At 37.2% G+C, this 26,890-nt stretch overlaps 1 protein-coding gene across 1 annotated transcript in view; it reads left to right on the top strand.

The window, feature by feature from the left end:
* Positions 1–26,890, top strand: part of ATP2B1 (ATPase plasma membrane Ca2+ transporting 1) — a 131,469-nt gene that overhangs the window by 69,419 nt on the left and 35,160 nt on the right. The window contains exons 3-11 of the mRNA XM_052640685.1: positions 2,742–2,939; positions 8,497–8,751; positions 8,843–8,968; positions 13,485–13,625; positions 16,338–16,376; positions 17,101–17,262; positions 18,801–19,015; positions 22,000–22,242; positions 24,318–24,559. Of these exons, the coding sequence (XP_052496645.1) occupies positions 2,742–2,939; positions 8,497–8,751; positions 8,843–8,968; positions 13,485–13,625; positions 16,338–16,376; positions 17,101–17,262; positions 18,801–19,015; positions 22,000–22,242; positions 24,318–24,559 (1,621 nt within the window). The remainder of the gene's footprint in view (positions 1–2,741; positions 2,940–8,496; positions 8,752–8,842; positions 8,969–13,484; positions 13,626–16,337; positions 16,377–17,100; positions 17,263–18,800; positions 19,016–21,999; positions 22,243–24,317; positions 24,560–26,890) is intronic.

The following is a 26,890-nucleotide window of genomic DNA, read 5'->3' as shown; positions in this document are numbered from 1 at the left end:
ATGCCTCCTAGTGGTGTCCATTGCACTTAGAATAAATGCCAGTCCTCTCTCTATTATTTTAACTCTCCCTCTCTCCCTCCAGTGCAGTATAAGCGTGCTGAATGTAAGAGCTTTTTGTTCACCCTGACTTCTTAGCAAAGCACAACAGACAGTACCTGGGCGTAGTAAATATTCAGTAAATATCAGAGAGGGGGACAGACTGTTGCTGCAAAACTCTTAACTGGGTTCCGTAAGTTTGTTATTTTAACTTAATAGGAATCCGTTGTCCCCAAAATAGAGTTAGAACCTATAGTGTTCAGTTTGTAACTTGTCTTCCTTCTTACTTAATTAACTATTGCCCTGTAGTTTATGATTTATATACTTGGTACCTTCTTTGGTCCTCCCAAACAGTCTAGGTTTTACCAATAAATATTAGTTCTGCTCATCCCCCCAGCCCCAGCCCCAAAGGAAGTAAGTAACTTGCCCAAGATTTCAGTAGGTTCACTGGAACCTAGGTCTTCTAATTCCTAAACCAGATAGCTTTGGCGGTGCAGTGTTCTAGGTGTGTGCTTGTATATGTGGGGGGAGCATAGAAGAATTTCGCTAATCTTTGGATCAGTTGCTTTTTTACTTCCTGTATTCCCTCCAAGATAACATTTTAAAGCCATCTTTAGCTCTGTGGCTGTTCTTTTCAGCATTAACATAAACTATTGGCCCCTGTTACAACCAACATCATAAGTTAGGACTTAATTATTTTTATAGTTACAGTGATGATATTTAAAACTGAGGTGTTGTATGTAATTGATGGTTGACTGTTAAGGGTAGGTTAAACTGATGGAACTAATATCTTCAAACATATTTCTTAGAAAAAAAGTGGAGACTAACACAGGGAAGGAACAAGAATCTTTTATTTTTGCTGTAATGGCATTAAAATATAAGGCAGAACAAACCTACCCACTATATAATAATCATTGCTTCATAAAAGAAAGACTGCTTAATTTGAAAAGCATTAGGCACATAATTTCAGGACATTTCAAAGTATAGTTCTTTAAAACAAATACATTTCGTTTTGTAGAAAACCTCACTACATTGATTCCCTTCAGTTCAGTTCAGTTCAGTCGCTCAGTCATGTCCGACTCTTAGCGACCCCGTGAATCGAAGCACGCCAGGCCTCCCTGTCCATCACCAGCTCCCGGAGTTTAAACCCCCAATTAAACCGTGGATGGCTGTTAACTCTCTGCAGCCAGGATTGCTGAAAGGATTGCTCTCACCTGAAGAAATAGCTTGTGAAATCTGAGTCATACTTTGCAGGTTTCCTCTCTCCCGCTACCTTTCCCCCAGACACTGTCAGTGCAGTCCTTCACTGTCTGTCTTTCCACTGACTCTGACTCAGAGCCTCGAGCCCCGTGGAAGGTTTCAGTTGATGACTTTTGTCATCAGAAATCTAAGGTGCTTTCCACACCGCCCAGTGTGGACCTGACTTTGTTATAGTTGCTAGTGACAACCTTCTTTGGAAGCTTTTTGGTATCTTTAACAAGTAAATAAATAATAATAAACCAAAGTAAATCTTTAAAGCTCTGTATATACATTTCTCATTGTTGATTCTGACAGTGAGCTTGCTTTGTTCTCTCTTTACTCTCTGCCTGCCTCACATCCGGAATCGTAGCTAAAGCGAGCCGAGAGCTTTCCAGTGATCTGCTGCTGTCCTGAATTCTTCCCTGGCTGTTCTCCTAGAATGAGTTCTTGCCAAAAAACAAAGAGTTGAGGCTACTTCATTCTAGATTTAAATATATAATGATAAAAGTCCTGTCATCCCAGTATCTCTGTCCCCTTCTTCATTGTTCTTAAACTTGGGGAAAATGTCCTTTGTCACTGCTGCTTCTGTTTCCCTACCTCCATAATAATGTAAGTGTGGACATCCTTTGCAGTAGCTAATTGGGATGTATCTAGGCTTTACAGGATCATCAGGATTAAATTAGAGGAGGACTAACTTGGTAGGTGAAGAAAAGGCAAATTTGATCATGCAGCTCTCTCTTAACTTTCATAGCTTTCTAATTTCATGCTCTCGGCAGTAAATAGTATTTCCCACAAAATGTATCTTTTCCTTAACAGTGACAGTCAGTCAATAGCACCGCCTATTTCTCCAATTGAAAATAAATCCTAAAAGTCAAGCTTGAAGGAAAGGTCATCCTAAGTCTCCCAGTTTTTGTGATTTAAAAATCTTTTATCACTTGAATTAGAACTTTTAGAAGTTTTAAGGCTTATGATAGGTGAACTTTTCATTGTTCAGCAAATAAGAAAGTAAAAAAAAACTTGCACTTGTTAACTAAGATGCCGTAAGTAAATCGAATAAACATCTTTATATACTTCCCTACTTTTGGAAGAAAAGTACAAGGAAAGATCGGGGAACTGTTTAATTCCAATCTAAAACTATCAAACATATCATTTCTGGTTCTTTAACAGCCTATATAGATGGTATAGGTAGTATGAACAAAAAGCAGCAGTTGGGAAAAGTGCAGTTTCTTAATTCAGCCTTGTGTTGTCTACTTAAAATATTTTCTTCAAGCACTGCACATGTTTTTTGGTGATTTAGATTGCGTACAGTTAGTCTAACTCACAGGAAGAAACCCATTTTGGTAAGATCTTATATGCGTTGTGTCCAAATGTAATGAATCTATCAAGTGTAGAGAATGTGTTTTGAATAAAATATTTTCATTTGTAAGTAGTAAAACCGTTCACTGAAATTTCTTTCTTTTTACTAGGTTTAAGTGGAAACCCTGCAGATATAGAAAGAAGAGAAGCAGTATTTGGAAAGAATTTTATACCTCCTAAAAAGCCAAAAACCTTTCTTCAGCTAGTATGGGAAGCATTACAAGATGTCACTTTAATTATATTAGAAATTGCAGCCATAGTATCATTGGGCCTTTCTTTTTATCAACCTCCAGAAGGGGATAATGCACGTAAGTAAATTGGTAGGGGAAAAAAGACTGTTATGTGTGAAGTTCAGCTCATTTCCTTACTTGCTGCTAAGTCGCTTCAGTCGTGTCCAACTCTGTGCAACCCCATAGACGGCAGCCCACCAGGCTCCCCCGTCCCTGGGATTCTCCAGGCAAGAACACTGGAGTGGGTTGCCATTTCCTTCTCCACATTTGCTTACTTAGTACGTAATAAAAATAGCAGGTCAGCATTTATTAAGTTTGCTGTATGCTAGAAATCATTCTAATAGTGCTTTTTAATAGTTCTTTAAATATATTACCTCAGATAGTTTTCCCAAGAGTCCTGTAAGATAGATAGTGTCATCTGCATTTTACAAGTGAGACACAGAGGTTAAGTAACTTGCCCACATACGCATATTCTGTGTGTGACAAGGAGCTAAGCATGTATACAATGTGTTATGTGTCATGGTGGTTTTTAAGTTCTTTAGAACACTATTGTGAAATAATTAGTTTTTAATTTGGGGTGTTTTAAAAGAACCTTTTGGAAAATCATTATAAAAGCAAAATTTATTCTTTTCCCCAGGCTATGACTTTCCAAGTACTTCAAATATTGTATATATTTTATTGTTATGTGCATGATTTGGATAATTTCTTTACCGTCTTAGAAATGTTTACGCTACAAAGTATTCTGCTTAAGGAAACTTGGCTTTAACCTGTAGCTGCAGATGACTTTGTTTTTCTCCTATCTTTCTATGTCTTTCATTTCTTTTTTAAATTTCTTCTTTTTCTTTAGAGCAAATTATTTTAAATGGATTTTCCTGACAGTACTTTCTATATCTGACTGGAGATCTAGCTTGGTTTTGATCACTATTTAAGGAGCTATAGGGTGAACCAGTGGTATTTTATATGTCAGGAGAATGATTCACCAAAATATTTTTGTTTGCAAAAGCTTCATTCTTCTGTCTTACAAGTTATGAAGAGTTATAATAAGTATTTGCTAACTTGGCTTAGGTAATCATTTAAATTCATTCTTCAAAGGTATGCCTAGAGCTCAAGTGAGAGAGAACTTCCTGGGGGTCGGGGGGCAGAGTGAGAGGAGACAGCTGGTCACAGAATAAGGACATTTACCTGAGGCTGAAGTCTGTGTAGGTCAGGGTTTCTCAGAGTGGTACTGTTGACGTTTTGCACTGGAACATCATTGTCACCTGTTCATTGTACCATCGCCTAGTTGAGGCAAGTCAAAACATCTCCAAAGATAGCCAGCATCCTTCAAGGGGGCAGAAGTGCCTGTGGGTGAAAATCTCTGATGTAGATGAAAGAGGATTTGGCAACATTCTGGGCAATATTGAGCCAGATTATTTTTTAAACTTTTATTTGTTGAATAAATGGTACATACTTTAATGTTGAAAACTTAGAGGGAAAATGACATTTCAAAGGAAATTATATTTACTGAAAATCCCACTGTTTAGAGATTACTGCTGTACCATTTTGAGATATATATATCCTCTGTGATGAAAAAAAATGTTTTTTTTAGTTGTCACTAATGGTGCTCATGTATGTGCATGTGTGCACAAGTGGGTGGGCGTGAGGATGTGTAAGTGTGTGTGCCTTTTTATCTGGAAAAGGAGGTGATACAGCTAACTTCTTCACTGCTGGGTTTACCCAGCTGTCATTGTAGAATATTTGGAATTGGTATTCTAGCCTTAAGTGAAAACTTTTTACTTGTGATATTTTTTTCCCAGGACTATAAGAAAACTGAAGAAAAATGTTTTCAGTGGGAGTGGGATTTTTTATTCACAGAATCTGGACACATCTTGGAATTCACCCTGCTTCATTTGTACAGTATAGTGACAGGCCCTTTTTCAGATTTGCTTATGGAGATAACTGGTGTTATATCCAACTGAGAAGATAATCTAGAGTTGTTGGTGTCTTCGGGCCATTTAAAGAGACTCAAGATCTATTAGAAGGTCTTAGTAAACAATATAAAGATGTTTTTGCTCTGTGGTAAAAGTTATGTAGTGTTTGCACTTTAAAAAAATATGCTTTTATATGTATTTCATGTATCTTTTCATCGTATTTAACACTTAAGAAGTGGTGACTTGCTTAAAAGGAAATCCAGTAATTATAAATCTATAGTCATAGAAATCCAGATTATCAAAATTTCTTACTAGTGCTGTTTGGTATGAAAATAAGCACTATAACCCAGAAATCTGCAGCCCATACAACTAGTGGTTCTCAGACTCCTTGGTCTCAGAACCCTTTTACACTCTCAAAGTACTGAGAACTCCAAAAGTTTGGATCATGTGAGTTATAGCAGTAGGTATTTACTATATTCTAAATTAAAACTGAGAAATTTAAAAATATCAGTGCATTTAAAAATAATAAATATTGTTAGCATACAGTTATACTTACTATAATTAATGAATGAAGTTTAAAATGTAGTGGTATTTTTAATTTCATTGTGCCTAGTTAATGTCTGGCTTAATTGAAGATAACTGGATTCTCATCAGCATCTGCAGTTATTGTGTTGTGTTTAGCTCATGTAGTTTTTGGAAAATTTCACTGTACATTCATGAAATATGAGACAAACAGCATCTTAGTATTATTGTAAAAACAGTTTTGACCTTGAGGATCCCCCTCGAGTTCCTGAACAATACTTTGAGAACTGTTTTTTTTGTGCTGTTCATATATACACTTCACATTTGACCCAAGAATCACATAGGGGATTTGAGAATGGCCTATTTGCCCTGTGATAGCATAGGCTGAATTCAAATGGTAAGTACCTCTCAGGTGAATGTATTTACAAGGGAGCACTTTTAGTAAAATTGGTATTCATTACTTTATTTATACTTGGACTTTACTGAAAACATCATTACTTTTTCTTCTATTTTCCACGTATAACTGGTAAACTACAGCCCTTTCCTAACTTTGATTTTAGAGAATAATCTTTCCCTGCAGCTCCCTTAAAAGTTTGTAATGGTCATCAGTAGGAAAAGTATTCAATTTCTAGAAATACTTTACTACTGTCTACTTCTAGGCATTCTAACTTTGTGTGATATAAAGTAGAACTGTATATGAAATGAAATGTGTCACTAACTGCTCTCTTTAGAAATACTCAGTAGTTTAGTTAAAAATACATGTGCATGTGAGATTTAAAACTGAAAATTAAATAATTCTCTCACAATTCCTTTCCATTAACCTCAGTTTCACTGTCTTTAAACTTTTTTAGTTATTTACCCTATAAAGAAAAGATCTGAGTAAATGTCTCCAAACGATACATTTATGTTTTATATATATTTAAAGCTATATATAATGTAAGCATTTTAAAACATACAAAAATGGATTTAAAAGGTGAAAGTTTTAAATTTTTATATTTAGTAGCCATAAGACATCTTTATTGATGGCATGATTGAATGTATATTGTTATATTTTATAATCTTGATTTGGCCTGATTTGGGTCTTAAGTTTGTTTTCTTTCAAAACTTGGTTTTAATGTCTCTCATAGGTGGGAAAAAACTCATAATGTTAAATAAATCCAAGTAGAAAATTTTAGTGCACTCACTAAATCGTGCTACTTATGATACATCCACCAGTTACATAAAAGTTTTTGTTGAAATATGACTGGTAAATTTCATCTTGTAAAGTATTGCATTGTTATGTTTTTAACTAGTAAGAGCAAAGCCCCCTGCAGTGCTTTATTTCGAAGATTATATTTAAGCACTGCCTCCAAGTTGGTGAAAGTGGTCAATACAGTATGTCAGCCTTTCTCTGTTCTTGCGTTCAGATTTGCCAGATAAATCTGACTCAGAAAGCAAATCTCCTGTCTTCTGGGCAGGGGTGTAGGTAAGGATCAGCTGTCTTTACAGCTTCTGCTATTTAAAATACCAACCTTAGATTCACTTAACTAGTTATTGTATGCAGTGATACATGGTTATTTGTTCAGCTTGAAAATAATCAAAATAGAAGTTTCAGTATCTGAATGGCTAGGCTGGCACATTCAGTAGACCATCTTGCCATCTCTTTTGGAGAACATACTTTATACCCCTTGATCACTGAATCCTACTGATGTTCACAGGGATATTTTTTATGATTGTTCACATCCTCCGTTCCGTTTCACCACAGTTGATTTTTCTCCCGTTTCTGTTTTCTCTTTATCTGTCCTACACACCTCTCACCAATTCATCTTTATTCAGCACCCTTGCACCTCAAGTCTCTCTTCAGTTATTCTCACTATTCTGGAATATGTGTTAATGATTTCTAGTGTTGTGTTTACTTATTATTTTCTTGTGAATAATCCTTTTCCTGTTCTGCATGTCCTAAAAGAACCGATGACTTTCAGAGAGTTTAGCTCAACCCTCAGTAAGAATTAACTTTACATAGGAACACAGAAGAACACGTTCCATCAAGTGAGTTTATAAATGACCAAAGTAAGCTTTCAGAAAACAATACTTGTCTTTACTGCATGTATATCTTCTCTGTTTTGTCTGTTTTATTTCTCAAAGTTTGGCCACGAGCCGCTGAATTGATTTTAGACTCACAAATAGACTATAGCCCAGGATCCCAAAAGAGCGCTGTCCTTGCTCTTTCTTCACCATTCCTGACCCTGCAGTTGTGAGCTTTCTTTTTTCCCTCCTCCTGTCTTCTTCTAAACTCTTTTATGCTGACTTTAATCTCTCTCTGCAGTTCTCATCCCTTAAATCAACACGGCTAGCTCCTTTGTGTCATTTGGCTCCTGAATCAAATGTCACGGACACTTCAGAAGGGCCTCTGTTCACTTAACCACGATTAGCCTTCTTTTTTATTTGATAGCACATCATCATATTTTATTTTCTTCATGGCATTTGCAATATCTGAAATTAACTATTTGTGTTTTAGTAACTGAATTCTTCATATACTGTCCACACCTGCCAGTCTGAATATAGGTTCTCTAAGGAGAGAGAGCTTATATGTCTTATTCATCATCACATCCTTAGCTTCGAAAACAGTGTCTGGCACCGAGGGTAGATGCTTAAATAGTTGAATTAATGAGCAGCACTTGGCTTAAAATTTTATCTTCTGAAAGTTAAGCTTTTATCATACTTCAGTGGTGTTGATATGTCAAATAAGCGTGATTCATGGGTAACAGATAATACTTAGTTTCTATATGTGGCTTGCCTACTGTATGTTATAATTAATAGCATTGGTCGAGGATGAACAAGTTTCAGCCACCTTCTTTATAAATGTCTTCTCATGGAATCCTTGCAACAACTCTGCAGTAAGTGGTGGTCTCCCTAACTTGACAGATGAAGAAACTGAGTCTCAAAAATAAGTAACTTGCCTTAGGTCGAGATTTAATCTTTCCAGTTTCCTCCCTCTTAACTAGCACCTTGGACTCCCTCCCTATCCTGAAGATGAGAATCTTTGGAGGCAGAGAACTTGAAACTAACAGAGTTAGCATCATCCTCACTGTGGAATGCTTTGAGTCAGTAAGGTGTTCAGAGCTCTACATAAAATTAACGGAACATATAAGCATCATAATTACATGTCTCTTGCCATCAATTCAGAATCTTTTTTGATAAGCATTTTCTTTCTTTCCAAATAGTTTGTGGAGACGTTTCTGTTGGAGAGGAAGAAGGTGAAGGTGAAACTGGTTGGATTGAAGGAGCGGCAATCCTCTTGTCAGTAGTGTGTGTGGTGTTAGTAACAGCTTTTAATGACTGGAGTAAGGAAAAGCAGTTTAGAGGTTTGCAGAGTCGAATTGAACAAGAACAGAAGTTCACAGTCATCAGGGGTGGTCAGGTCATTCAGATACCCGTAGCTGACATTACTGTTGGAGACATCGCTCAAGTGAAATATGGTAAGTAAAACAGGGCAGTCCATGTGACACGTGATGTGATTTTATTGTAATCTTGTTCACAGCTTGGCTTACCATTATTATTTTGTTTTAGGTGATCTTCTTCCCGCTGATGGCATACTTATTCAAGGCAATGATCTTAAGATTGATGAAAGCTCATTGACCGGTGAATCTGATCATGTTAAGAAGTCTTTAGATAAAGATCCCTTACTTTTATCAGGTATTAATTTCTTTATAACTTTTAACTTTTTCCTCCTCCACGACTGTACACCCCTGTCGGTAGTTTCCCCCAAGAGCCAATAATACAAAGAGGATTCTATAGTTTGTATTAGCTTCTAGCCTTATAATCCTTAGAGAGTTTTTTTTGTAAGCTGGCAGAGACTTTAGAGATCTTTTAATTCAGAACTGTGTTTTATAAATGAGAAACTCGAGTCCAAAAAACAGAAGAGTTGAGAGTCACTGTTAATGTTCAGTTCAGTTCAGTCCAGTCACTCAGTCATGTCTGACTCTTTGCGACCCCATGAATCATAGCACGCCAGGCCTCCCTGTCCATCACCATCTCCCGGAGTTCACTCAGACTCGCCTCCATCGAGTCAGGGATGCCATCCAGCCATCTCATCCTCTGTCCTCCCTTTCTCCTCCTGCCCCCAATCCCTCCCAGCATCAGAGTCTTTTCCAATGAGTCAGCTCTTCACATGAGACGGCCAAAGTACTGGAGTTTCAGCTTTAGCATCATTCCTTCCAAAGAACACCCAGGGCTGATCTCCTTTAGAATGGACTGGTTGAATCTCCTTGCAGTCCAGGGGACTCTCAAGAGTCTTCTCCAACACCACAGTTCAAAAGCATCAATTCTTCAGCGGTCAGCTGTTAATGTTAGTATAATGATAAAGTATAAACTTAATGATCTCTGTTGAATTGATCGGTTTTTCTGTGTCATATTTATTCTTCAGGCCTAGTAAAATATAAAATTAAAGAATGATTATGTGTTTAAAGCAAATTAATGCGTTTTCTGTGATGATCTACATAGGACAAGTTTTCTGTTTTTAAAAAGCTCGTAAATTCCTTAAAGTTAGCCTAATCTCACTTCCTCATTTTAATTGCTGAGGAGTGAGTCTGAGACATTAACTATTTACCTAAGGTGATATGATTAATAGTAAATAGCTCCAGGAGTAGCACCACATCTACCAGACAGCGATGATTTGCACAAGGTTAAGACATGTTCTGAAAATGGAAGGGTGTGTATAGGTGAGGGTACTGTCTGAAAAGCAGAAGTGGGTGTCTACTTAGAAGGCTCTTGTAACAACTTAACTGTTGATAACTAGATCTGAGGTTAATGGAAAATGAAATGGAAGGGATGATGAAAAAAATTACAAGCTGCCTTCTAAAATGAAAAGAAACCAAAGTACCACAACTTGTCTCCAAAAGTATGCCAGTTCCTTAACTTTTGTTTTCCAGTTTCCTATCTTAATTTTCTTGCATTCTTCATAGCATTTGCAAAATGGCTTGTAAGACATTTGTCTTAGGTGTATGTTTAGACTGAGTCACACTTGCGTTTCGAGTAAGAACATGCTGCCTGTTTGTCTTCAATTATCATTTTCAGATGTTAATAGAATGCTGACATTTCCTACATTCTAAGGAGATTCTGCCTATTTAACTGTTTAATAACTTGGCAGCTATGCTTTTTCACATCTTCTGTGTGAACTTTATATTCTGATTGGTCGGACATGGTTTTACTCAACCCGAAGTCAAACCTGTGACAAGGGTCAGTTACGTTAGAATCACGACTGTGGGGCACGTACCTAAGTTTAACTATTTCCCTTTTCAAGATTTGTAACTGTGTTCCAAAAGGCTGATTGCAAAACATGTCGCCATTAAAAATCACAGTGATTTCATCTCTGTATATTTATAAACACCATTATATATAGGGGGAAGGTTTCAGTTGTAATATAGACTTTCATTTCTATGAAAAAACTTGAGATTTGTATACCGTCAGTATCCTGCACTGCTAAGACCATTTATACTCCTTTAAGTTTTTCTTTATCTTGGTGTGCTTGAAATTCATTCCAGATAGAAATATCTTGGCTATATAATACCCTCTGTCCATGGAATTCTCCAGGCAAGAATACTGGAGTGGATTACCATTCCCTTCTCCAGGGGATCTTCCTGACCCAGGGATCGAACCTGGGTCTCCTGCACTGCAGGCAGATTCTTTACCATCTGAGTCACCAGGGAAGCCCGTATATTAAGCTTAACGTTACTTGTTTTACTTATTCCTTGCCATACTTCTAAGGAACTGCATTTCATGTTAACCAAGTAAAATCTGTGATCTTTCCAAAGGAAAGAGAAGCTTGCTGGTCAGACCTAAAGCATAGACTGACCAGGCCATAGTGTTTGGTGAACTGAGGCCGTCTCCTCTTGTGTTTTTGCCACATGGACTTCATGGACTTTGCTGGCTGTACTTGTAGCTTATTCACACCGTGCTCAGCTCTTAGCGTCTTAGGTTGACATCCTGTTACGGAACCTTGGTCCTTTTCTGTTTTAACAGAGATGGCTGCTGAGTTTTTGGAGACTCAGGTTCTCAACACACCAAGTATATACCAAGAGGGACTCGATAAATTTTCCATGTTTAAGAAAAGACTGAAATAACTTTCTGGAGTCCCTTATCATTGTACGGGTGGGAAAGTTTTTCTACATTTATTTCCCTCTTCCAAAAATGTACTGAAAACATGAAATGCATTTATTTTTAAATTTATTCTCATGATGCCATCTCTCACTGCTGTTCTTGGCTTTTTAAATTTAGATGGTTAAGAGCAGTTATTCAGTTAGCAGTGGGGGTATGACCAGAACAAACACTGTTTACTTTGCCTGAGCCTATTAGCGGCCAACATTTGATTTTCTGTGGTAAAGATGAACATAACATAAATCGAAATTTGCTATAAGGCCAGAATTGTTAAAAGAAACTGTCTTCTACATTTAGTCCTTGCGCAGTATATTGAAAAGCAGAGACATTGTTTTGTCAACAAGGTCCATCTAGGCAAGGCTATGGTTTTTCCAGTGGTCATGTATGGATGTGAGAGTTGGACTATAAAGAAAGCTGAGCGCCAAAGAATTGATGCTTTTGAACTGTGGTGTTGGAGAAGACTCTTGAGAGTCCCTTGGACTGAAAGGAGATCCAACCAGTCCGTCCTAAAGGGGATCAGTCCTGAGTGTTCATTGGAAGGCCTGATGTTGAAGCTGAAACTCCAATACTTTGGCCACCTGACCACCTGATTTGAAGAGCTGACTCATTTGAAAAGACCCTGATGCTGGGAAAGATTGGGGGCAGGAGTAGAAGGGGACGACAGAGGATGAGATAGTTGGATGGCATCACTGACTCAGTGGACCTGAGTTTGAGTAAACTCCAGGAGTTGGTGATGGACAGGGAGGCCTGGGGTGCTGCAGTTCATGGGGTCACAGAGTCAGACATGACTGAGCAACTGAACTGAGCTGAACTTGCTCAGTAAATATTGTTTCACTGTCCTTCATTTCTTGTTTCTCTTGCATTTTTGCTGGCATAGAAGCTAATAATTAGGGAAATAGTCAGAATATAGATTTTTTTTAAAGCAAGAAATTCAAAGATTTAAAAATTCATATGGGATAAATTAGTAATTAATAGCCACATACAAATCCTTAAGTACTAGAGTAAGTACACATGCTTTACAATCTTAGTTTGCAAACAACAACTGAAGATTGATTTGTTACACAGGATGTTAGTAGGTGCTTCAGACCCGTCCTCCTGATGGTTGTGAAGTAGGAGATCAAATAAAAAAGTAATAACTATAAAGAAGATTTTCAATATTTAAAGAAGAGTTTCAGTTTAGAAAGCTACTTAAAATTCACAAAAATATTAGAACATAGAGGTGGGAAGCCTTGTAGTGAGTAAAGCAAAGATGCAGAGGTGTGGCTGTACAGGTTGGAGAGCTGTGAGCAAGCTTAGCAGCGTTACAAGGAGAATATGCCCTCTGTCCTCTGACAGAGCTGGATTGAATCTGCCTTGTCAGCTTGCAAGATTATTGTGAGGGACAGAGTCAGAATTCAGTCCGCCTTCCCATCTCTGCCCGCTAGCTTTTTGTAATGGAGTTTTATGTGAGAGTAATGGATGAAAAAATTTGGAAGGTAAATTGGTCTCCGTGTGGAGATTTTGGATTTTATGGAGTAGGCCATGTAGAGTCGGAAGTTTTGGAGCCGTGAGAGGCTTGGATAAAATCACATTTGAGGAAGGTTAAACCTTTTTCAGGATGGACTGGAAAGGCAGAAACTCGCTAGGAAGCTGTTGAGTGATCCAGGTGGCTGGCATGACAGCCTGGGTTAGGGAGAGGTTGTGGGGTTGTCTTAGGGATACGGCGGTTGTTGCTGTGTAATCCTTCTGGTTCTAAGCATATTTCTCTCTAAGTGATGGCTTTCTCAGAGAAATGTCCCTAGTGATAAAAACACAGTTATAATTTAAATACTGACCATTCACTGAACCCCTAGATTATACTTGATTCTCATTTTTAGAAAGTGTACGTGTACTGTTATCCCCATCTGTGGACTGGTTATTGAGATGTTACACTTTGCCCCGTATCACAGGATAAATGAGTGGTAGAGTGGGTTTTGAACTCAGATGACATATTACGAACATAAAACCTTAAGCACAAGAACTTAGGCTTTATTTAATGTCTTACTGGATTTTAAAACCAAATTTTTTATTGTTATAGGTACTCATGTAATGGAAGGCTCTGGAAGAATGGTAGTTACTGCTGTAGGTATAAATTCTCAAACTGGAATTATCTTTACCTTACTTGGAGCCGGAGGTGAAGAGGAAGAGAAGAAAGATGAGAAGAAAAAGGAAAAGAAAAGTAAGAATAGCAATATGCTATACGAATTGGTAATTGGAAATACGGCAGCTGGATTGTAATAACTCACCCAATAAATACACTCTTTCATCAGGTTTTGATATAAAGAGTTCTACAAAGAGTTCGTTACCCAATGTAGTACTTTCAGGTGTTAGAATTGATAGAAGGGATTTTTTGTTTTAAGACTTAAGAGTTCATAAAAGGCTTTATGAAGACATCATCCCCTTTACCATAGTCAGACAAACTCAACACCTCCTTGAACACTTTAAAATCTCCCTGTCATTTTCATTTGACTAGCAAAGTGAGTTAAATTCCCAGTTCCTATTTACTTTTTTTTTTTAACTACTTTCATATCAACTGTGATATGTCAGACATATGACATGTTGGCCTTATTGAACTTTTTCATCTTTTTCAAGTTTCCTACTGCTTAGGTAGCATCTTAGGTTGTTGGCTTTTAGACATAAGATCAAGACTTCACTTTGACACCTAGTATATTTGTCTTGTTCTATTCAGCCTGTTATTACCTTATCAAGGTGTTAAAAATTTTAATCTTGATCCCTTGTGTCTACTGTCCCTACATGAGATCTGTTATTAGTAAGCTTGATAACCATAGTTTATCCACAAGGATCTTATAAGAAGCACTGTTACATAGGGAAATAGTTATCAGAATCACTTCATTGGGCAGTATGTCACTTTTTTTAAAAAGCCTTCCCTACTCTTTTAAATATTTACTGTACCACCGTTTACTCCAGGGTTTTTCCTTTTAGGGCAGCAGCAGTTTATTGAGGTTTAACCACTTAGATTTATTTCATTTTACTTAGGCTAGTAAGCCCATATTTTACTCACGCACATAAGTATTCTGAAATCTTCTAAAATAAATGCTTGGCTGGCTATATCTACATCATTGCTTTTAATCTTTAGGTTAAATCTTTAGGTTTTATTCTTTGGGCTTTATCTTTAGCTGTGAAATCTTTCTTTCAAAGAGAAACATGTTTGAAAAGCTCTGGCTGCAGGCAAGGGTGGCAGGCTCCACATTCTAGGTGTTTTCCTGTCCCACTCACAAAAGTCCTCTGTATGCCACCTTAAGGTTTCTTAAGGCAGAATAGAAGTCAGTTTAGAAACCAGTAGTGGTGATACCCACCCCGCTCCAGTACTCTTGCCTGGAAAATCCCATAGATGGAGGAGCCTGAAACGCTGCAGTCCATGGGGTCGCTGAGGGTCGGACACGACTGAGCGACTTCCCTTTCACTTTTCACTTTCATGCATTGGAGAAAGAAATGGCAGCCCACTCCAGTGTTCTTGCCTAGAGGATCCCAGGGACAGCGGAGCCTGGTGGGCTGCTGTCTATGGGATCACACAGAGTTGGACTCGACTGAAGCGAATTAGCAGCAGCGGTAGCAGCAGTGGTGATACCATTTATTGAGTACTTTATATGCATTATCTCAATAATCTAAGACTATCTTTTTTTTAAATGATGAGTAGATTGAGGCTTATGCGGCTTATATAACTTGCTCCAGATTAAAGATTTTAGTTAGTGGCAGACCAGTCCCGCTTGTCAAACTCAAGAGTCTGTATTCTTAACAGTATATTATATTGCATCCTAATTTTCAGAAGACTAAAGTCAACAGACCTTATTTAAAAAAGAAAGGGAAGTTCATATCATGACCTTGTTCTTATTGACTCCAGTTTCTTTTCCAGTAAGCACCATTTTTTCCTAAGATCTGTTACACACCTATTTTTATTAATGCAGTCAAGAGTATTCCCAGGAATTGGCATCTGACTGATTGTCTACAATTTTTTATTCTTACGGGGTCTGTGTGTGTGTAAATTGCAGAGACCATTTTTTCATCTGTGGACTTTCAGCTCTTCTCCTATTCCCTTGAGTAAATTAATATTATATATTAGTATAATCCAGGGTAATCTGTTTCTGTTCCCTTCATAATCCAAAATGTGAATGTTTGGGCTCACTCCAGACTTGACCTCATCAAAGTAGCTAGGTATTCTGTTTCCCTTGCCTGTCTTGAGTATCTGTTCCTCTTTGACCATATTTGCTCCAGGTTTTCAAGTTTGAAGGAACCACTCCTTGATGGATAAATTCACTTTCCTCTTTGTCATTTTTATTATTAATATTATACTGCCTGCTCCAGACAGTAGACCCCTTCCTTCCTTGATTACTTTGTACTTCAGATGGTCTCATCTTTCTGCGTTCTTCTAATCTAAGCTAATTTAGGAATTACCCTTCCTAGTAGTCTCACTGACTGACTTTGTATTTTCATGCTCCAGTTTTACTTGCTTGCCTCTCCTCTCTGTTACACATACCAATTTGCTTCTCTTTCCCATCAAAGCTGTCCTGTGTGCCTGTGGTCTTCCTAGGGCACTCCTTCCCTCTCTACCTGTCTCTTTCCTACATTCTTAGGCTTACATCTATATTTAGTTTGAAAACCTTTGAAGATATTGCAGCATAAAAGAGTAAAATTTTATGGAGAAGTCAACCCAAATGTAATGCCCCAAATTATTTTGGAATGTTCCCCCATGGTTAAGACCTAGGGAGAGATTGAGCCAGCAGGTCATGACAAGCCAAATGCTTTCTAATCTGTACACACACACCCCGTTGTGTAACATTTCTGTTATAGTAATGTGAACTACCTTTGCATAATTTAGCATGGCTGTATTCATTTCTTTTGGAAAGCTTTAATTCCCGTTTTGTTCCTACAGATAAGAAACAAGATGGAGCTATTGAGAATCGCAACAAAGGTAAATTCAGGAGGTTAAAAGTACACTTAGCTTATTCTTATTATAGCCAAAACTATTTCTCTTGTGTACTGTATTCATCCAAAAGTAGGATACTTGTAGCAGAGAAAATTAACAACCTGTATTACTTGGGTGTATGTCTCTCTGGTCAGTGCCTGACTCATGTTGCCTTAACATTTTTGATATAAGATTTTAATTATGGCATGTGGTAGTAAACTTAGAAAGCTCCAGATGTAGGTAACTTTAAACTTAGACATTTCAAGCATTTTATCATTGGTTACTATGTGATTGCTGGCAGAAATGCATAAGTAACAAAATATGTAATGTAGATTTTTTGGCATCTATTTAAGTCTGTAAGCATATGTACATTTCTCGTTTGTATGGTCTCACATGATGTTCTACGTTATGGTTATAACTTATTGGGAGGAATTTATGGTGTTTGGAATGACACAACACACAGGAGGAGAAATGATTGGGTATTTAGCTCTTTCAGGACCCTGTATTTCTTCTTATGCCTCATCTCTATTTCCTACCACAGCATTCTCAAATCTGGTACAAAGTTTCAAAACCTAGTGTCACTATTGCCTTATTTTCTCTGGGTAGGCACAGACATACACACTAAGGTAAATGTTTAAATCTTTGTGTTTCTATAAGAAATTGATTTCCCCACACACACACACACCAAATTGCTTGAAAATGTTAACATTATCTGTGCACTTCAACATAGCAAAAGCCCAGGATGGCGCAGCCATGGAAATGCAGCCTTTGAAGAGTGAAGAAGGTGGAGATGGTGATGAGAAAGACAAAAAGAAAGCAAATTTGCCAAAAAAGGAAAAATCCGTTTTACAGGGGAAACTGACGAAACTAGCTGTTCAGATTGGCAAAGCAGGTATGATATTATAAGAAAATAAGATGTTTTGTTTTAAAATATGCTGACTTGCTATTTAAAAATATCTTTTGATGTACTTAAGACTGCAAATCATTGCTTTGTGAGTGGAAGGGGAGTTAATAATATTTTCAGTTTTATCTACAGTGTACCTTTTGAGTTATTAGAGAGTCTCATAATATTTTGAAACTTGGGAACTGTTATCATCACTTTATGTAGAGGGAGTGTCCTCTGTCAACTTGCTAATAAATAAATGGTCAGGTTAGGATTAGTGCTTAAGTCTACCCAATTCACAAGCCCATGAGCTCGTATCTGAATTTCTGGGCACAATAGAGAGAGGGCTTACTCCATACAAATTACCGAGCTATATTTTAATAAAAAGAAATTTCACCACACATCTTCTCACCTTTTTATTGACTATGAAAAAAAAATTAGGTAACGTGTTTTTCCAAAAATTGCAGTTTACTTAAATTGAGTGGAATACTTACAGCATCACCCTGGTGAGACTGAAGTTATAAATTAGAATCATCACTAGAAAACACCTGTTAAATAGAACTACTCTTCAGGGGGAAATAAAACATAATGAAGAATTCGCCTGCAGTGCAGGAGACTCAGGTTCGATCCCTTGGTCGTGAAGATCCCCTGGAGAAGGAAATGGCAACCTACTCCAGTATTCTTGCCTGGGAAATCTCATGGACAGAGAAGCCTGTTGGGCTATAGTCTGTGGAGTCACAAAAGAGACATAACTTAGCGACTGAACAACAATTCAAGTCACTTACATTGCATCATTCTATTACTCCCTGGGATTGTCTCAGAAAAAGTTAAGATTTTACCTGTGTCCTCAGAAAGCTTATTATCTAGGAGATATTTGCTTTCTGTAATATTTAGCCAAATGGTAATACTGAATCATGCAGAAATGGATGGCTTTAAGGTGGTGATGGTGTTTTAATAAACATCAGATTGGATTATTAGTTCCAGATATGTGGACATGCCTTATTTTGTAATATTCATTTATAAGGAGATTAAACACCCCACAAAATGGAAAGGTAAATGATTTGTAATACATGATTAACTCTTGGTTTTCTTAGTTAATAAATCAGTAAGGATAGATGAAAAAATTAATTTCAGTAATTTGTGTTTTTTCCTTAAAAAACATAGAGTTGAATATTTAATTCTAGGTCTCCGCATTGATCAGATTCTTACCAACTTCTCTTTTGTCATTAAGCAGCTTATGCTACACTTTTGGTATTTCCTTGTCATTGCTTGTTATTTTGTCTCAGCTTTAGTAAAAGACCGAAGATGCAGTTAAGTCTAGAAAAGAATCATAAACGCTTTTTTCCAGCTCTCCTAGTCAGAAGCGGAACTTAAATCTAACAATGTCAAGGGATGAGTTAGGTGCAGAAGAGTAGGTAACAGTTTCTCAGAGAAATTAATTATCACCGAAGTAGTTATGATTCTTCCAGTGGCTAATATGTAACTGACAATGAGTCGTGTCTGGAATATTTAATGATTGCATTTTCCTTCTCTTTGTGTGCTGAAAGGTTTGTTGATGTCTGCCATCACAGTTATCATTCTTGTCTTATATTTTGTGATTGATACCTTCTGGGTTCAGAAGAGACCGTGGCTTGCGGAGTGCACACCGATTTACATACAGTATTTTGTGAAGTTCTTCATTATTGGAGTTACGGTTTTGGTGGTGGCAGTACCAGAAGGTCTGCCCCTTGCAGTCACTATCTCACTAGCTTATTCAGTCAAGGTAAGCGGAAAAGACTTATGCACGACTGCCCTTTTCCTTTTGGGTTCTGAAAGTTGGAGACTTCCATAAATTTACACTGCTTCCTTTAGAAATTCTGTTGTTGGTCCCCTCCTCCTCTCCCCAGTTGAAGATCTCTGCACCGAGGCCTATAGATGCCTGAAAGGGCAGCCTTGACACAGAGCTAAGCAGAACTCCACTGGGAAAGTTCTAGCTTACGTTTCCGCATACGATAGTTAAGATGTCCAGTCCCCTTTTGTTTCCCATCTGTAAAATTGAAGTAAGCATGTTTGTCATTTGCCTGTGGGACAAGAGCAGAGTGGTTGACCTGCCTCCAACAATCTCAGGCCTCCTTGTTGGACCCTCATGACCCCACGGTCCTGCCTTCACATGGGAGGCAGATTCATGTTTCTAAAAAATAATTCAGATCGTTTTTGTTTCTTGTGTAAAAACCCTCCAGTGGCTTCTCATCAGAATGAGATCCAGGGTCCCTCACCGTGGCCTGCACGGCCTGCCTGGTCTGCCCAATCTCTCTTTCTTCTCCTGTTCATCTCCCACATCTTTCTCCCACTCTGGTCCAGCCTCACCAGCCTTCCTGCTGTTTCTCAAAAACTCCAGCCCTGTTCTCACTTTTCGACCTGTGTGCTCCTTTCTTTGAATCATCAGCTCTCTAACTTTACTCAGCTCTCTTCACATGTTACTGTCTCCGACCACTCTGTGTACAGTAATACAGTCCTTCTGTTCTCAAAGTAGAATGCTGAAAAAATGAGCTTGGATGTTTTTGCTGACTGCTGTTTTACTTAAAGGAATATTCTGTTTGAAGATTATTAATTTTCTTTTTATCAGTTTTATATCCTAAATGGTAAAAGCAAATTGGATTTTAAAAGAGTTAGCCTGGACAGTTTTTTTGTTTTATTTTTTTTTTAATTTTTACAGTAATGTTGTGTTCATTTCTGCCATCAACAGCACGAATCAGCCATATTTATATATATATCCCTTCCTTCTTGAGCCTCCCTCCCTTCCCCCCACCCTACCCTTCTAGGTCATCACAGAGCACCAGACTGGGCTCCCCGTGTTATATAGCAGTTTCTTCCCAACTATCCACTTTATGCACAATAGTGTATGTTTGTTGATAGTACTTTTTCCACTCGCCCCACTTGCTCTCTCCCCGACTGTGTCTACAGGTTCATTCCCTACATCTGCCTCTCCGTTCTTTCCCTGCAAATAGGTTCATCAATACCATTTTTCTAGATTCAGTATATATGCCTTAATATACTGTATTTGTTTTTCTCTTTCGGACTGACTTACCCTGTATAACAAGCTCTAGGCTCATCCACTTGCCTGGAACTAACTCAAATTCGTCCTTTTTTATGGCTGCGTAATATTCCATTGTATGTGTGTACCACATCTTCTTTATCCATTCATCTGTTGATGGACATCTAGCTTGCTTACAAGTCTTCAGCCTGGACAGTTTTCGACCTTTCTTTCAAAATGCCTTCACATATAAAATTCTACCTAACAGAAGAGTGCTGCTTTTGCCAATTTTCTAATGTTAATTAGTATTCTTCCTAAGCAGCATTGATGGCAGAAAGCAAGACAGAGTAATTAATCATAGTTTCTGCTCTAGCGCTCTCATCTTCCGTGTTCCCAAGAATTTTCAGCAGACCTGTCTTGATAAGAATATTTTGGGGCTTCCTGTTTAAGTTTATATTCAAGCATTTCACATCTTTTGTTTCAAAAATGAAGTGGTAAATGTATCAAAGTAATAGTGAGATACAATCTGTTCCTCTACTTGATATCTTAAAATAATTAGAAACAATTGAGGGTAAATGTAAGTTTTAGACACATAGGTAAAATCATTTTACTGGTACTGAAATTAGCTCATTTTGAGTAGTCATTAATATACTGATTTTTCAGTTGATCAAAAAGATACAGGCAGAATTGATTTGCATTCCTGTGACCGAAAATGAGTAGGAGCATTTTGACTGTTGTTCTGTAAGCTCTCATTAAATGTTTCTTTAGCCCAAACGTTAACCACTTTCCTTTTCACTGAGCCATCGTCCTTATGGCTCCTCTGTCAGTGTTTTGCAAAACTGAACACCTTTTTTTTTTTTTTACTGCAGAACTTTCTTTTAATCGTTAGTATTAACGCAGATCACAGTAATCTTCCTTCCCCAAACCTACTTCTTCAAGGAACCAGTTTCTTGGAATATCTTGCACATCAGTGGACACTGAACATACTTTGTAAAATAACTCTTTGCATTTTTTTACCCATTCCAGTTAACGTTTCAGGAATCAATTATTAAGCATTTTAGCTTAAATGCCTTTTGGAACTACAGTAAAACTCATTTTCTTTAGGAACTTATCTTTTTCTTGTAAATAAGAGGAAGGGATGATCCTTAGGATGAGAATACCAGTGTATCACCATTTGGAGAAGATAAAAGTGACCCTTGCTGGTTTTGATATGTTACTTCAATCTGTCAGAGTCAAAAAAAAAAAAAAAAATTCAGGCAACTACTTGCCCACAAATTCTATATTTTAACTGATAAAAGCTACTTTTTTCTTATTGACTGATTCAAGAATCTTTTGTTTTCCACTTAACAAGGAGACTTAAACCTTACATGTAAATACACTGTTACATGGCTGTGAGTACAAATTGTCATTGCTCTTAGAATTTGAGGATGCTTCCTACAAGCTGTTGGAGGCATGTCAACATGATTTGCATGTGGATATCTGCCTTCATTTACTAGACTGTGTTATGTAGTGGGAAACTTATTGAAGCCACAGAAAGCTAGTACTTTGTTTAGCTTATTTGAATAGGCCATTTATATTAAATTCTTCCAATATTAAATCGGTGCTTTATACTATGTATCCAAGTAAAGTTGGGAGTTACAGTTCTGATTTTAAAGCAATTTACAATCATTTTGATATAATGAGGTCATTGGTTTTATGTGTAGCTTAACTACGTCTTTTTTTTGTCACTGTAGAAAATGATGAAAGATAATAATTTAGTAAGACATCTGGATGCTTGTGAAACCATGGGAAATGCTACAGCTATTTGTTCAGATAAGACAGGAACATTGACAATGAACCGAATGACAGTTGTTCAAGCTTACATAAATGAAAAACATTATAAAAAGATTCCTGACCCAGAAGCTATTCCACCAAATATTTTGTCCTATCTTGTAACAGGAATTTCTGTGAATTGTGCTTATACATCAAAAATATTGGTAAGGTTTCTTTAATTATTTATGAAAACTAATTTTTCCATTTGTGATGATTTGCCTATATGTTGTTCTTAAGCCCTATCACTATTATTTATAAGTTGAAGAAATGTGTTTTTAAATAAGATTTGTTGATCAGTGTATATATTATGTTTACTTATATTTTTCTTCTATATTTTGAATTTTCTGTGTTTAGAAACTTTTGAGCCATATAATCAGAAGAAGTCCTCAATTTAACATTTCTACTTCATTCATTTTGTGAAAGACTAGGCTATCTTACTGTAGAAAGTCAACTTTCAGTTTCCTGAAGCAAATTTTGAAACCAGATTTTAACTTACTATGTGTCATATATGCTTGCTGTAGGCTCTGTTTGGTTTCTCAGTAGATCGTATCTATAAGGTGATTCTTAAACCTTTGGCACTAACTGAATCAAGTAACTCTAGACTTGTGGTGCCTTAGAATAAACTATTTTTAACTTTGCACATTTAAAAAGTTTCATTTATAACATAAAGCATGAGATTGTTATGTGTTCTAGACTTATGGATGAAGATCATAAACGCAGTTAATATTGCATGAATTGGATTATTGGACTGGAAAGCTATGAGATCTTGGTTCTGCATCTAGCTTTGTCTTTTCCTAGCTGAAAGCCTAAGCTTTACTTTCTTCAGTTGTTAAGTGAAGATGGTTTTATCTGCCCTTCATACTGTTGTGATTACAGAAGGAGGTATTTGTGAAGATACTCTGAAGGAAATAAAGGTTTTATATGTATTTAAGGCAACTATATTTTAATGACTGTAATTTTAAGCCATAAAAAATGGTAAAGTAGATTTAATTTTGAACTATTTAATACAAACTTTTGTGAAAACAAGAGAAAAGGAAGGGAATTAAAATTTATTAAGTCCTATATGTATCAGGCTGCATGAATCACAAGCCAGAATCAAGATTTCTGGGAGAAATATTAGCAGCCTCAGATATGCAGATGATAGCACTGTAATGGCAGAAAGTGAAGAGGGACTAAAGAACCTCCTGATGAAGGTGAAAGAGGAGAGTGAAAAAGCTGACTTAAAACTCAGTGTGCAAAACTAAGATACAGTATATGGTCCCATCACTTCATGGCAAATAGAAAGGGAAAAAGTAGAAGCAGTAACAGATTTTATCTTCTTGAACTCCAAAATCACTGCAGATGGTGATTGCAGCCCTGAAATTAAAACACACTGGCTACTTGGAAGGGAAGTTATGACAATCCCAGACAGTGTATTAAAAAGCAGAGGCATCACTTTGCTGATAAAGGTCCATATAGTCAAAGCTATGGTTTTTCCAGTAGTCATGTGTGGATGTGAAAGCTGGACTATAAATAAAGCTGAGCACCAAAGAGTTGATGCTTTTGAACTATGGTGTTGGAGAGGGCTCTTAAGAGTCCCTTGGACTGCAAGCAGATCAAACCAGTCAGTCAATCCTAAAGGAAATCAACTCTGAATATTCATTGGAAGGACTGATGCTGAAGCTAAGTCTCCAATATTTTGGCCACCTGATGTGAAGCGCCAGCTCACTGGAAAAGACCCTGATGCTGGGAAAGATTGAAGGCAAAAGGAGAAGAGGATGAAAGAGGATGAGATGGTTAGATAGCATCAGCAACTCAATAGACATGCATTTGAGCAAAGTGTGGGAGAAAGTGTAAAAGACAGGGAAGCCTGGCATGCTACAGTCCATGGGATTGCAGAGTCAAACATGACTTAGTGACTGAACAACAGCAGCATGTGTCAGGAACCAACTTCAAACTTTACATGTCTTACCTCATTTAATTCTTGGATGCTCCTGTTGTCCTGATGTTGAAGCCAAAAACCGTGGCAGTTGAGTTAACTTGCCAGAAATTCACATAGCTAGTAATTGGCAGGGCTGAGAGTGGAATCCATGTCATTTTTGCCCCAGACCTTCCTTCAGCCTTTCTTTTTCTATGTTCCTCTTTGAAATGCTGATACTAATACAAGTTTCCTATATGATTTTGCTTAGAATGTCTCGTTCTGCTTTGCGTTCTAAATTAAACTGTATGGTACTAGCTTCTAAACCTTTTTCTCTTATAGCCACCAGAGAAAGAGGGTGGATTACCTCGTCATGTTGGTAATAAAACTGAATGTGCCTTGTTGGGACTTCTTTTGGATTTAAAGCGGGATTATCAGGATGTTAGAAATGAAATACCAGAAGAAGCACTATACAAAGTCTACACCTTCAATTCTGTCAGAAAGTCCATGAGCACTGTCCTGAAAAATTCAGATGGAAGTTACCGAATATTCAGCAAGGGTGCATCTGAGATAATTCTGAAAAAGTAAGAGTAAAATGCTTAGATGAATAAATTGCTCACTGTGGTCACCTTATGGAATACCTACCCTGTTGTTATTGTTGATGCTTTCTTTTTGTGAACATCAGGCATTTGCTAGGACCTGAAGAGTTTATTAGTGTAATTGAATGGTATTGATCTTTTGTCCAGGGTATTCTGCCATTCTCATACTCCAGCTTCTTTTATTTCTTAGTATTCTTCTACAGGGAAAATAAGCCCATTATATTCCATCTGTATGGTTTAGCAAAATGAACATTGATATTTGTTCTTAGGCATGTTGAGTCCATTGCTGTATAGGATCACAAAAAATAAAAGCCTCCTGGGAAGAAAAATTCATGGTCATGTCTTCTATACGGCATTGTAGATAGTGATGAATGAATTATACATTAGTTTTTAGAATAATAAAGCATTAAAACTTGATCTTGAGGCTCCTCCTTTTATATCAGAGTGAGATTTTATCATACTTAATGCTACTGCATTGTTGTATTTAAACACCTGCTCTCATTTTGGATGGTAATCTTTTTTTTTTTCGTACTGTCCATATACAGACCAGTGGCCCCAGTTTTGACATCACATGTTTAAATATAATTTTCCTAATGCTTATCTGTTATTACAAGCATTGAAATTATTTTGACTTTTTAATTCCAATAGAAAACTTTTTTAAAAACTTGAGGGCAGTTCTGGAAAATTAGAACTCACTTGAAATTGCAATATTTAAAATATTTCCATTTTAGTTTGCTTATAAATGGATTATAATCCAATGTTATAACGTGTTCAGCAGATTATAATCTCACGGATTAAGAGAAAAATACATAAATGTTAATGCAAAATATGACAGATGCACACAAAATTTTAAGCTGAGAGATGACACTGTGAAGGGTGTAGCATTTAAGACAGGTTTTGGTGTGAAGTTGGAACGTGAAGGTGAAGGAGGCCGCGTTGGAGGGAAGGAGGTGAGAATGTGCAGACCATGTTGGGAGAATAGCTAATAGTCGCACAGTTCAGCTGAGTGGTGATGGGCTTTTGTGACGCATAGGACTGCTTTCTTCCCTTTACATGTGCTTGGTTATCTGACTTCCCTGAAGTGTGAGTTATCTTGTTTCCGAGGCTTGTTGGGAAGCAGGTAGATGGATGGAGGAGATTTTTGAGTCAAAACTAGTCAGGTAGTGGCTCTGTTGCAACTCATTAGCTTTGAGATCTTCCTTTAGCTTCCATTTTTACTTCACTAAAAAATGAGGATAATGACCCCGAATTCCAAGACGGTGAGATAAAACAATGCATGTGAAACATCTCACATGGAGTATGCTAAGTAGACAGTATTCTTCTCACAGTGAAATTTACATTTTGTTGTGGAGGCTCTTAAATTCTAGACTCAGCAGTTAAAACAGGTAAGTAGGCCAGATAATGCAGCTAAAGAACTTTTTTCATCAGGTAGCAGAGTGAGCAAAAAAACTGTGGAACTGAGGATAATTCTTGCATCAGGGAATAAGGTGGTTTGGGAGGAGGGGAAAGGATGGGCTGGAGACTGATATCAATTAAAAGGCTATTACAGCAGCTTTAGCTCCAAGTAAGAGCAAGAAGAAGCAGGGGCAATAGGAAGGAGAGGAAATATTCAGAAGACTGTTCAGAGGACAGGTACATAGGACTTGGGAGCTAATACTATATAGATGACGAGGGGAAAGGAAGTATTCAAGTGAGAGTTTAGACTTCCCATTGAAATTACTGGTAGTAATGTTGATATATATTCAATAGTCAGTGAGGAGATGGCCTGTAGTCTCGCCTGCAGTCAATTTAAGGTACTGGTACAACATCTGAGTGGACTCTTAGGATGGAAAAACAATCAGAACAGAAGATGGGGATTTGGGAATCACTTTCCTAGAAGCAGGAAGCAGTGGCATCACCAAGCAGGAAGAACAAGAGAGGCAATGTGAAAACCTTTAGGTAGGGAAGTATATACAGTTTTATGTATGCCAGTTTTATTTACTACATTGTTAAAAGGTTGTAGTTCATTTCACTGAAACTAAAACTATTTTGGCATTATCTTTCATTCTAATAGAAGGCTGATTTTAACAGTAAGTTACTTTTTTCTTTCATGGTTAAAACAATATAGGTGATGAAACAACATCTCAGGTAAGGGGTTGATTGAACGTGGCTTTTTACTTTAAAAGAAGGACATATTTGGCAATTTTGTGTTACTTAAGACTAATATCTAAATCTATACCAAAATGTTCAGGTACGTAGTTTATTCTTCTCTGCCACTAGGGGTTTTTGGTGAAAATTTTAAAGCCCTGCATTTCCTAAAGAGAAGTTTTAAGAATA

This window comes from Budorcas taxicolor, chromosome 5, assembly GCF_023091745.1.
Source record: "Budorcas taxicolor isolate Tak-1 chromosome 5, Takin1.1, whole genome shotgun sequence".
Classification (NCBI taxonomy): Eukaryota; Metazoa; Chordata; class Mammalia; order Artiodactyla; family Bovidae; genus Budorcas; species Budorcas taxicolor.
This window is presented reverse-complemented; position numbering and strand designations above follow the sequence as displayed.